This window comes from Osmerus mordax, chromosome 18 (genome assembly GCF_038355195.1).
Source record: "Osmerus mordax isolate fOsmMor3 chromosome 18, fOsmMor3.pri, whole genome shotgun sequence".
Lineage (NCBI taxonomy): Eukaryota > Metazoa > Chordata > Actinopteri > Osmeriformes > Osmeridae > Osmerus > Osmerus mordax.
In genome coordinates this window covers 10,938,571-10,951,041 of record NC_090067.1, presented here as the reverse complement: position 1 = coordinate 10,951,041, position 12,471 = coordinate 10,938,571, and the positions used below count along the sequence as shown (strand labels likewise).

General features: G+C 46.1%; 1 protein-coding gene across 1 annotated transcript in view; it reads left to right on the top strand.

The window, feature by feature from the left end:
* The first annotated feature begins 1,529 nt into the window (after positions 1-1,529).
* The window catches only part of LOC136961912 (potassium voltage-gated channel subfamily KQT member 4), a 35,820-nt gene continuing 24,878 nt past the window's right edge, over positions 1,530-12,471 (top strand). The window contains exon 1 of the mRNA XM_067255410.1: positions 1,530-1,969. Within this exon, the coding sequence (XP_067111511.1) occupies positions 1,668-1,969 (302 nt within the window). The 5' untranslated portion in view covers positions 1,530-1,667. The remainder of the gene's footprint in view (positions 1,970-12,471) is intronic.

Genomic DNA, 12,471 nt, shown 5'->3' with positions numbered 1-12,471 from the left:
TAGAGGAGAAAGAGTTCACAGTGAGTGATATAAAGTTATGTAAGAAGTCCCAGAGGATGATGGGAGACAAGCGACCTGTGACAGACTGCAGGTCCAGGGAGCCAGCACAGTGCAATGCACGTGCCTTAAGACTATATCCATAAACCACAAAAACGCAGGACCGAGCATCAAACATTCAGTCTTGCACACTGCCTTTATGCTCGCACCAAGAGTTTTGGTTCTCGTCTGCTGAGGTATTTTGTGATCATGTGATTGTGGCACAGAAGCAGCCAGAAACCCTCTCCAAGTCTCCCAAACAGGTTCACCCAACAGGTGACACCCGCTCAGGGGTACATGCGGTGTTCTATGGAGTGTGTCATAAAGGGCCCATACTTCTCCTGTGTGTCAGATACGTGGAATTAGAACTCATATTCTATTCCTATACTGACTGGCCAGTCAGTCAGGCCACCCTCTGTCCCAATGCACCTGTCCTGTAGCTATGGATACTGCACTCCAGTGACAAACATGAGTGACATTTTCATTAAGGTACAATGGAGTGGGAGTTCTGAGATGTCTTTGTCCAGGTTGTAAAATTATTCATTATTATGTTGACATCACCTCATCATTTTGAGTGATTATGCCTACCAGTGAAATATAAAACTACGAGTCTAAAGCAGATTCAATCTTCACCACGTCTTCGTTTTTCCATTTCATCCATCTATTTCCATTCCGAACACTTTGTCTGAAATATTAGTGTTTGTTATTTGCAGGAAGTTATTTACAGGCAGTTATTTACAGGAAGATCAAGACTTCTGACCCTTGTAAAGAAGCAGCACGCACCCGTACCACAGTGCGTAATCCGTGATCTGGTCTACTCCCTGTACCTGTGTCCCTGTGCCCACAATGTACTACGGCGAGATCCCTACGGTCCGAACATTAGAAGTCGTAAGTGAGGCTGCGTGATTAGCTGTCTCTCGTTCTGTGCTAGACCATCTGACAAGTAACAGGCGTAATCTTCACTGAAATAACAAAAGTCCGCCAGCGCTGGACCAGCTAGACGCACTGGAAAGGAGAGACGAAGGCGAGAAGGCATGCCGTGCGCAGCCAGGAAACCTCAGATAAGCAATTAAGAAAATACAAACGCGCTGACAAAACTAAACGATTTTAAAGATGCCGGCTTTTTAGGTCTTTGGACAAGGTAGGGTTTTCGTTTAATTTATGGAGCACAAGCCGTCAATGGTTGCTCATGTGGATGCGTTTTGCTACCTCGCACAGAAACCTAATTGAAAGACGCTAATTTATGGAGGCAGCAATATGCATAGGTAACAGTTATTGTCAACTCTCAAGGAGTGTCCTTTATATGTAGTTGTCTTTTAGCCTGATAGTTGGCTAATAACGTGTTTCATCACGTTCCAAGTTCAAATGACCCTGGGAATTACTGCGTTATTAACTTTTGCATAACTTTTAAACAATGTTTCAACAAGGGCACACTTTAACGTTCCGCCGTTTTCAAAATAGATTATGTTTCTTTTGTGGTCGTGACTTGATTTACAGATAACTTCCAAATCAAAGGACTAACAACAACGGGAATGACATTTACTTTTGTGTCCGAATCGTAGGCACAGTGTAGTTATGACTTCACGTTGAAAAAGGTGAAAGACACTTCCCGATTGAGTTTCTTAGGTAAAATGTTAGCAAGCCCTTCAAACAACGGCGGTATTAGAATGTTGGTTCCCCCTGCTCAAAATGACGATAGACGGGTAGAGTTTGTGGCTCTCACTGCTGTCCACACGGAAAGAAGCGAGCCATCGACCCCCGAGCGAGGACACCCATCACACCGCACCGGGCTCTTGGGCACCCCGCTACCCGGACCTCCTGGACCCCGGGCGAACGCCTCAACGTCTAACAAGAGCTACAGAAAGTTCCAAAACTGCATGTACAACATTCTTGAGAGACCAAGAGGATGGGCATTCATTTACCATGCGTTCATGTGAGTAGGACATGTCCAAATGTTCTGTATGCACCCCCCCCGTGTGTTATGTGTTTGCGCATAAATGTTCTATACTGAATTTAGGTTAATTCATTGTATTTTAATTAAATTCAGACATGTTCAAAAACTTTGATTAATAGGCAACACCCGTCACGCATTTGCCTGAGGAATATCCTAATTAAACAGGTGCCGCTGCTTATTCTGCAATTAGTTCATGCGCTTGTCATACATCATCCCTACAGGGGGGCTCCTATTCAATTTCCCATGTCATAGTTTGATTAAATCACTAAGTTTTGGTTTCCAATTGTATTAGTCCTGAATAGCAAAAGTAGGCCTAATTGTCATTTTATCAGACACGTTTCAAAATCATCATATTCAAGTTTCAACAGTCTTCCTGCTTTTTTAATTTGTCATTTAAGTTGAGTTCACAGACGTTTTCATGAAGGAGCACCTTTGCACACAAAGCTGACAGTGTGTTGCAGTGCGCAAAGTTAACATATTGTTAGTTACTTTATGAACAGCTTGAAAAAACGTTACCGTTGCCTTGTTGTCAAGTGCATTCGTTTCTTTGCAATAATATTGAGAACTTATTGGAAAAAACTCTTTTTTACACACCTGCATTTCAGATCGACCACGGTAATCTATTGCTAGCATACAATCAATCTTACAGTGAGTCAAGACTTGTTGATATTCTTTTCCCATTTTCTTTTGCTCTTGCAGAAATCCAGCATAGCTTTAAGGCCAGTATGCACCTAGGCCCTCTAAACTATACACTATACATAGCCTTATACAATCCCTTACTTATCCCTTATAAACACTGGAGAAGTATGAGGTAACTGCAAACACGCTGCTGTCACCACTGACCGCTGTTCTCTAGAACCACAGAGCTGCTGGACATGCTGTGGTTGTGCTGGGCCAGGAACACCTCTCACAGGCACTGAGACTGAGAAGCATCAAAGCGCCGTTGATCTAACGATCAAAGTGACAGAATCCTCTCTGGTCAGAAAACACCTCAGCAGTCTTCCTCATTCATACCTTTTTGATGATGTCTTCAAGATATTTTCCATGCGTTTGTATGTTTTAAATCAGCGCTATTACTGACAGTGTCTCCCCATGCAAGGATACCGACACATCATAAATCTGGTGGCAATAGCTAGCAGAGAGGAGCTCCAGTTGTTGGAAAGGTGGACCGATGGCTCCTCTTTTGTCTCTCACACGGAATAGACCACTCAATGTCCAGACTTAAACATTGCTCAGAGTGAAGAACGTGGGAAGAAATTGTGTGTGTGTGGGTGTGTACATTGGTCAAGCTCAGTGCTCTACTCTGTGGTTGTTTAGACAAGCCCAGCTGTCTGCCTGCCAGTGTCACCCTGTGTTTATACCAGAGGGAAACCCACACAGGGCCTGATGTCTTCTCCTTTTACTATCCCCCCCTTCCCTTCCCACCCACCATACCCAGACAACGCACCACACAGCGCAGCATGACCAGGAAGAAGGTCAGTCAGTCCATTAGAATGATCTCAAGGCTTATCTCTTCATGAAAACAACTGTCTCCTGGTCCTCCCTACTGATGTTCTGTGCTAATGTCTTTCTCTGTTGTATTCCAGTGCGTGAGCGCTGAGAGGATGTTGGCAAGCCTGTTGTTGTTATTTCTCATTCAGAGCGGCAGGCAGGTTGTCAGAGGTGCCAGGCTCATGTTTCAGATGCCAGGGTTGGACTGTGCCGTGTGGAGGGGGCTGACCGACTGACAGTCCATTGGTCAGTCGGTCAGAAACAGAAATACACACGCGCACACACACAGAAATAAGCACGACACACTAGAGGTAGCGCAGTTCTGCTTTTCCTTTGAATTCATGTATTTTTGCTATGAATCTGCTTGACGGTTGTGGGCTGCCTATAGACTTGCATTATCCCTTTGGTGGAGCCCTGAGGGTTGCATTTGTTTTGATTAATTACATGAGGCATTGAGCATGCTGAGAAACTGCTGGGTAAAGAAACTGCGCTGAATCAGGGAGCTGCATTAAGCACAGCTTAACTGTGCAGCTCTGTTCAATTAAATTGAACAGAGCTGTACAGTGCTGCGTAGCAACATCATAGCAAAGTGTTAACGTCCACAGATCATTTAATTAGGCCTTTGCTGTGGAGGGAGACCTCTGGAACAGATGTCTTGTTCCTGGAGAGCCTCAATGTGGTAGAAGTGTGTGTGTGCGCGCGCAAAGCGGTGTGTGTAAGAACTGAGTTCTTGTATCCCTCCTCCATTATGTATTTCTATAGGTCCCCTCTTCAGCTCCTTCCCGCCATAACAGCTGCACACGAAACCAGTCAATGCCCGAGAACGTGGAGTCCCTTCCCCCCCCCACACACTGATCCCAAATCACTTCCACAGCTGCACCTTCCATGTCTGAGATCATCGCGAATGGGTGGTAAACTGATCCGAGTTCAGTGCTTAAAAGTAACTTGGAGCTGAAACGCTGCAAAGTGTCCCTGGCAGCCGGTCCAGGAGCCTCTCTCCCCTAAGCCTTCTCCTCCGCTACGACGGCAGCTGCACACAGACCGTGACGGAGAGAGAGATGGGGAGAGGGAGAGGGAGAGAGGAATGAAAGAGAGAGAGATAGGGAGGGGGAGAGGGGAGAGGGGAATGAAAGAGAGAGAGATAGGGGGAAGGAGAGAGAGGGAATGAGAGAGCGGGAAAGAGAGAACATTCAGAGCAGCTCCTTCAGGTTTCATCACCCTGGTCTCAGGCCACATCAGGGCCAGACTGTTGATGTTGTGACTGGAGAGCTGGGCCGGCCCGGGTGAGGGCTGAGCGGCCTCAGTCAACAGCTCAGTTCCCAGCGTGCCGAGGGAGAATCACAGCCTCGCTAAGACGGACAATTGAACCAAGACCCCCCCCCCCCCCCCCCACCTTCACCCCACCACCACCTGGATTGTGACAAATTCCTCTGCTCACGAACCCAGTCGGTTGCCTAGACACGGGGCTGCTCTGACGTTGGTGGGGCTTCCGTTTGAAACGATGCATGGACTGTTAAACCTTCATTGTGTCGTGTTAAAAATGGCTTCTTCAGTCACTTACAGTAAAAGCCTGAGATGTCTGTTGTCACGTTTTCTGTGTCACCTGTTGTAAAGTGATGATGTCTCTGACCGGGTTTAGCCAGGGTATAGAACTTCTGGGTTTCTGACATGTTGTTAATGTGAGTTTGTGTTGGCAGGGGAAAGAGGGCTTTTATAGAAGGGCATTGTTTTGTGCGTGTGAGTGTGTGTGCATGTGAGTGTGTGTGTGTGTGTGCATGTGAGTATGTGTGTGTGTATGTGTGTGTGTGTGTGTGTGTGCATGTGAGTATGTGTGTGTGCATGTGAGTGTGTTTGTGTGAGTGTGTGTGTGTGCATGTGAGTGCGCCAGGCTGTGCTCCATGCAAAGCCCAGGTTGAACTGACAGAAGTCACATAACCGAGTTAGATGACTGGCATTCATCAGGATCAGGTTTGCTGTGTGCTTAACCTCGGACCCCCTGCCCATTTCAACCCACCCCACATTTAGGCAGGTCACGTGGCCCTCTAGGGGGTCTCTCAGGGCTTCCCAGCTATGAAAGCAGCCCGCCCCCCCCCCCCCTCTCTCCCCCCCCCCTCTCCCCCCTGTACTAGGCAGTGACAAGCACAGGCCCCACAAAGCCCTGATCAGAGGCGTTTAGTAGTCTTGGTTGGGCCTATAGCTCAGATTATATCCACAGTCCCACCATGTCATGCTCAGATGCATTCAGCTTAATAGACAGGCAGAGCAGGCCTGGCAGAGGACTGACCTGTCAGGGTGATTGATTAGTTTCCATGGGTGAAAATATAGCGCCAATGTATTATTGATGTCTGAGAAGGGAGGAAGTGTAGGAGAAGTGGAGATGGTGGGTTGAAAGAGGTTTGCCGTATCCATGGCTAGGTCCTGGTTGTTATAAAGTCATTGCAGAGGTGTGTGCGTGTGGCTGGTCCCTGGGTTTTATCCGTGTAAACGCAAGTTGCTTTGAGGAATTGCTGATAGATGTATACACAGCATACACGTGCCCACAGAACACACAGCGTGGTTGTTGCGTGTGAGAGAAGGCTTTAGTGCTTGCTGTGCCGCTACTGTGTTTAATAATGGATTGTTTGTGCTTTTAAAGAAATTACACAGATCATGAGTCCAGTGAGTATGGTAGAATTCTTTCTGTTTTCTCTTTCTCTTTCTTTTTTATATCTCCCAACCAAGATAATCTTCAATCTGTCCTTCCTAGTTTTCCTAGTTCTATGCTATGGGTGGACAATGTTAAATGCATTTTTACCAAAACACGACCAACTTCAGTGGGTGTATTTGTGTCTCCCCAGCAAAACAATGCACAGGAAATGAGGGCCTGATATGTTCAACATGTTTTCACGTCAGATTAAGTTGATCCCTCCTCTGTGTATTCATGTCTGCAGGGCATGTTGAGATAACCCACCACAAGTCTTGTGTTGTCACTTATTTCAACCTAACATTATTTATGGATCTGATGGAATTTAGTATATTAGAATTTAGAACCTTTGGAAGATGGATTAATTCTGATTAACCTTTCAGTTCTGCTGTGGATAGACGGATCAAGTGAATGTACTCACTGTGATAGACTTCTTGTCAGACTGCGGGTGGAAACCATGTTGGGGTGAAGCATGTGCATTGGTGCACTGCTCTTTAAGTCTAACCTTTCACACAGGCCAAGTGCTTTTAACCCAGGCAACCATGTTGATGTCTCTCTCTCTCCCTCCCTAACACACGCACTCCCCTCTCTCCCTCAATCTCCCCTTTTCTGGTTGGGGTTAGGTTCCGTCTGACAGGCTACCTATGGAAGCCTCTTGTCAACGGTTTTGAAAGGACAGCCCTTCCAATTTCTACGCTCGTGGCAACCCCCCCAAAAAGGCCACGAAAACCCCAAACACCAACCAGCCTCACCTCTGACACCGGCCACTTTAATTATGAATGCCGTTGAATAACTTGGGAGCTGTTTGTTTTCGTGGTAGTCCTTCCCAGTCAGCATACGAACGTGTGTCATTGATGACGAAGGGAGTAATGGAGGGAGAGTGATCGAGGGAGAGAAAGAGGCAACGGCAACATGGTAAGGTGGTGGAGGGAGGAATACAGAAAGCCACTCAGCACTTTGTGTGGCTTTTTACATTTAGTCATTTAGCAGACGCTCTTATCCAGAGCGACTTACAGTAAGTACAGGACATTCCCCAGAGGCCAAGTAGGGTGAAGTGCCTTGCCAAGGACACAACGTCAGTCGGCATGACTGGGAATCGAACTGGCAACCTTCGGATTACTAGCCCGATTCCCTAACCGCTCAGCCACTTGACTCCCTTTTTAACCTGCTCATGACTGCACATCGGCGCTTGTCGTTCGTTTACCGCCTCCTTTTATCAGGACACCTCAGTGGGGTCCATAAATTCTGCTCCATTAACAATCCTCTATAGCTGCTGTCATTTCCTCTCTTCTGCTGCTCCTTTCCTCCTATGTGAGACCATCATCTCTCATTCGGCTCAAGCAACCTGTTTAATTGACTACTTGCTCTTTCTCCCCCTCACCGTCTTGATTGACTTTTTTTTTTCTTCCTCCAGTGCCTCTCTCTCTCTGTCTCTCTCTGTCTCTCTCTCTCTCTCTCTCTCGTCTCTCTCTCTCTTCTCTCTCTCTCTCTCTCTCTCTCTGTCTCTGTGTGTGTGTCAATTCTTAGTGTGGTTAATTGTGAATTGAGGAGAGTGAGCATTGGGGACAGAATGGCTTTTGAGGCGTGCAGAGGATAAGTGGAGTATTTGAGGACTCCTTGCAGTAAACACACAAACACGCACGCACAAATGCCCACACACATGTGCACAACATTTACTATTATATACACACACTCAAAGACACACACTTACCTTCTAAAATAAAAAGAAAGCACTCGGACTGAAAGGTCACAGTACCTGCAATGAAAACCATCCTATTGTATTTTTGAACCTCTCCCTTAAAGAGAGACTGATACCTGGCCTGTGTTCCTGTGTTGATACGTGTCAGGGGGTCTCTTGTCAGAACCTCTCAGACCTGAGGGAGAGAGAAAGAGAGAGAGAGGAGCGAGAGAGAGAGAGAGAGAGAGAGAGAGAGAGAGAGAGAGGAGAGAGAGAGAGAGAGAGGAGAGAGAGAGAGAGAGAGAGAGAGAGAGAGAGAGACGAGAGAGAGAGAGAGAGAGAGAGAGAGAGAGAGAGAGAGAGAGAGAGAGAGAGAGAGAGAGAGAGAGAGAGAGAGAGAGGAGAGAGAGAGAGAGAGAGAGGAGAGAGAGAGAGAGAGAGGGGAGGGAGATGGATTTTGAAACAAATGGAGAGCTACATAGACCAGAGTTGGGTAACGTTACTTTTAAAGTAACTAATTACAGTTACTAGTTACATTTCTTATAAAGTAACTAATTACGTTACTTTAATATTCCAAAGTAAACCTCAAATACACTATAAGTGTACTTTAAAGTGTACTAAATTACCTAAAAAGTGGGCCAATTACTTGCTGTAGAGTGTAGAGTAAGGCGTTAAGTTACTTTTGCGATACATTAAGAAAAAGTATTTTATTTCTAAGACAATTCTCCTTGGTCACTCTTATGCCCAGAAGGCACATTTAATGGGTTGACCTCAGCAATAGCATATTGTACTGAATATTCAGTGTCACTCGCATATAACATGATCAATCCTCATTATACAGCAAGACGGATCAAGGTAATAATCCACCATAATGAAAAACAATATTTGCATTAAGTTCTTGAATCAAGAAAGTCTTTAATCAATAAATAATTTAGTAAAATGCCAGGCAGAAGTCTAGTAGTTATCTAGCTCTACAATTTACTGGGACTAGGTCTGAATCTAGGAGCAAAACAAAGCTAAGAAATAGCTAGGTAGGGCCTATATGGTAGCAAATGGTGTTCACTTCACTTATGTACTGAACCAGACTATTTTACTTACTGTAATATAATACTAAACCTAAACCGCTGCAACGATACAGCGACGCATCACACAAGACTGAGTTCAAATACATTTAATGTGACATTACCTAAATCTACTGTACATGCAAGTCTTGAATAACTATTTAGCTGGTCGGCTCCATGACGCCAGGTAAATTGGGCTCGTGAGACTGTGCTCACCAAAAGAATGTAGGGGAATCCACTTGTCTAGCAGATTAAGATATTTTCGTCGGTACCTAGTGAAAAGTAGCCTCAACTTTCCTAGACTTTTAGCTACATGCTGAGGGCTTTGACCAAAAGACTAAATTGAGTAACGCGTTACTTGTTTGAACAAGGAACTAGTAACGGATTCATTTAATTAAATAAGTAAAGCGTTAAGTTACTCGTTACCTAACAAAAGTAGTCTGACTACTGTAACGCTTACACCCAACACTGACATAGATACTGAAGGAGAGAGAGAGTTTGGGGGCCAGAGGTTGAGGGACTGGAAACTGACTGTCATAGCGCACTGACAGAGCTTACAGTGGAGAGTAAATGAGGTGGAAGAAAAGTGTTTTAGCAGCCTACTGCACTGTCATTCATTAAGCCTTGTTAGATTAGTGTCTGCTGTGAAGACTGTCCAGAATAAGGACACTGCAGCTCCACCAGAGGTCTGTTTATTGATGATATATTTATACTATTAGTATAAGTCAGACGGCTGAGCGGTTAGGGAATCAGGCTAGTATCTGAAGGTTGCCAGTTCGATTCCCGGCAGTGCCAAATGACGTTGTGTCCCTTGGGAAAGGCACTTCACCCTACTTGCCTCGGGGGAATGTCCCTGTGCTTACTGTAATTCGCTCTGGATAAGAGTGTCTACTAAATGTACTATTGGATCAAATTCAGTTCAAATTCTAAACCAGACCTCTGTGGTCCATAAAAGTGTATCTCCTTTCTTTCTTTCCTTCTTCTTTCTTTCTTTCTTTTCTTTCTTTCTTTCTTTCTTTCTTTCTTTCTTTCTTTCTTTCTTTCTTTCTTTCTTTCTTTCTTTCTTTTCTTTCTTTCTTTCTTTCTCTCTCTTCTCTCTCTCTCTCTCTCTCTCTCACTCTCCTCTCTCTCTCTCTCTCTCTCTCTCTCTCTCTCTCTCTCCTTCCCTCTCTCTCTCTCTCTCTCTCTCTCTCTCTCTCTCTCTCTCTCTCTCTCCTCTCCTCTCTCTCTCTCTCTCTCTCTCTCTCCTCGCCCTCCACTCACAGACAATAGCACCTGGCTCTGGTGTGTCATCAGTCGGCCGTGTGGCTCTGTCATGTGTCCTCCTGACATCTCTTTCGTTGCCTGTCACATTGAGTAGTAGCTCTCTAAGCTGCCTGTTGGCCTGGCTGGAGGGTTTGCTGTTCGCTCCTGCAACCCTCTGGAGACACCCTGTTGTGGGAAAAACATCATACTGTTGTAATTATGAAAGATGGGTAATGATTATGGATTTAATGAAACTTGTAATCACTTCTCTAGTAAATGCTATATTATTGGAAACCAGATGCAAAGCTGTTGACTGATTATTGTGATCCCTAGACAATGGTAGGAGAAATAAAGCCCAAAATATTAAGATCTGGATAATTAGGGGCTGAGTGGGGGAGAAGAATATGTGGGTGCTTCCATAAAGAACCGGGAAGCCCAAGCTATAACTTATGAGACATATTTGTGGCCTTACGCCCAGGAGCCTAGTGCAGCTGGGTGTTCAAGGTCAGAGAGGGCCTAAATTGGGAGATTTGTCTATAAAGGAAAGTACCTGTAATTTGAATCCCCTAAGACAAGGGAACAGTTGCATAATGTATATGTAACCAACAAGTATAGTACTATATTACCATACAATGGGGAGAAGACTATAAAAGTGAAATGTCCGGAGAAAACTTCAGTCTGATCCCAGGATCTTGCTCACGTTCTATTGGGAATCTCTGTCACTCTGAATTCTAATAAACACTTTGCGTCAAACTTTGCTGAGTTCCAGTGCTGTATTTAAATGTTGATATTGGTTGAAGAACGTAGAAGACTATTCATGACAACCCCCCTGCCTGCTGGCACCGAGAGGGAACTAGGCAGAGGGGAGGACAGGGGAACATAGAGAGTGGAAGTGACTCAGAGAGAGAGAGGGTGGGGAGAAGGGAGAGGGGGAGTGTGTGAGGAGAGGTGTGCCTATCTGTGGTTAGGGCCGAGGCCATACGGGAGATTGTTGTTGCCGTGAGGGACCAAGGCCAGACCCTCCAATCTGACACACACACACACACACACGGTGTGACAGCTTGTTCATATGTTCCTTTTACAAACTCGGGTGTATCACACTTGACCTCCACAGGTGTGTTCTTGTGAGACCTCTACCTGGTTTGGTGACCTGTTAGTGGAGAGTCCCTTACATTACATTTACATTTAGTCATTTAGTAGACGCTCTTATCCAGAGCGACTTACAGTAAGTACAGGGACATTCCCCCGAGGCAAGTAGGGTGAAGTGCCTTGCCCAAGGACACAGCGTCATGTGCACGCCCGGGATTTGAACCGGCAACCTTCTGATTACTAGCCCGATTCCCTAACAGCTCAGCCACCTGAGTCCAGCAGCCCCACACCCCACTGGATCCGCCTCCTCTGCCCCCCCCCCCCCCCTGCTGTAGGTCAACCTCACAGAGGATGGCCAAACCTGGCAACCGAGAGAGAGGTAGACTGGGGGACAATTAGGATGGTGGCGTCAAAAGAAGAGCCAGCCTGTGAGGCTCTTGCGAAGGACGTGTCGTGTTCAGTGGAAAGGATCTTTGAAGTGTCATGCCGTTAAAAGGTTCTCTGCTCTGCGCACAGCTACTAAATCCAGTGTATACACAAAGACAGACTGCTAGTGCGCCCTCGCTTTGGGCACCGTGTCTTCCACCGTCACGGTCCCCTCGTGGGTGCGGGATGTGTGCTTGTTAACGTGTGTGTGTGTGTGCGCTCAGACATCATCTTGAAATGTGATGAAACTGCACCGTTTACGGTTTAGAGTTGAATAATGCCAATAGCGGTTTAAAACGCATTCCAGACTATTCACGGCACCTCGTTCTGGGATGGTGAATGTGACCTCTGGACCTTCTTGGTGTCCCGGCTATTTCCCTCTGAAGGGGGTGTTAGTGAGGTGGCTGGGAGGGCTCCGGAGGCTCATTCCCTGTCGCCACTCCTGGGAGAGAAAAACCATGCAGGGGGTGAACTAAATCAATAGCCTGCAATTTTACCTCTCCATTAGCACTCGAGCATGCGTGTCCCTAATGGAGCTGCACGGAGGAAGAGATCGCAAATCGTTTGCTAACCTAATGGCTCGACACCGATTTGGGTGATGCCCCATTGTTGCCGAAGGTGGGATGCCTACACTGACGTCTACCAAAGTCGCGACTGCCCTTGCGTAATTGAAGTGGCCAGGACGAAACAGCAGGTTAATAAACGCCGTCCACATAATTCCCGTCTCTCCTGTAAGGGACAAAGAAGAACGTGTGCGTCTGCCCGCCTATGCTCTCGTATTTCTTGTTGAGGCTTCTCGGTGGCTGTG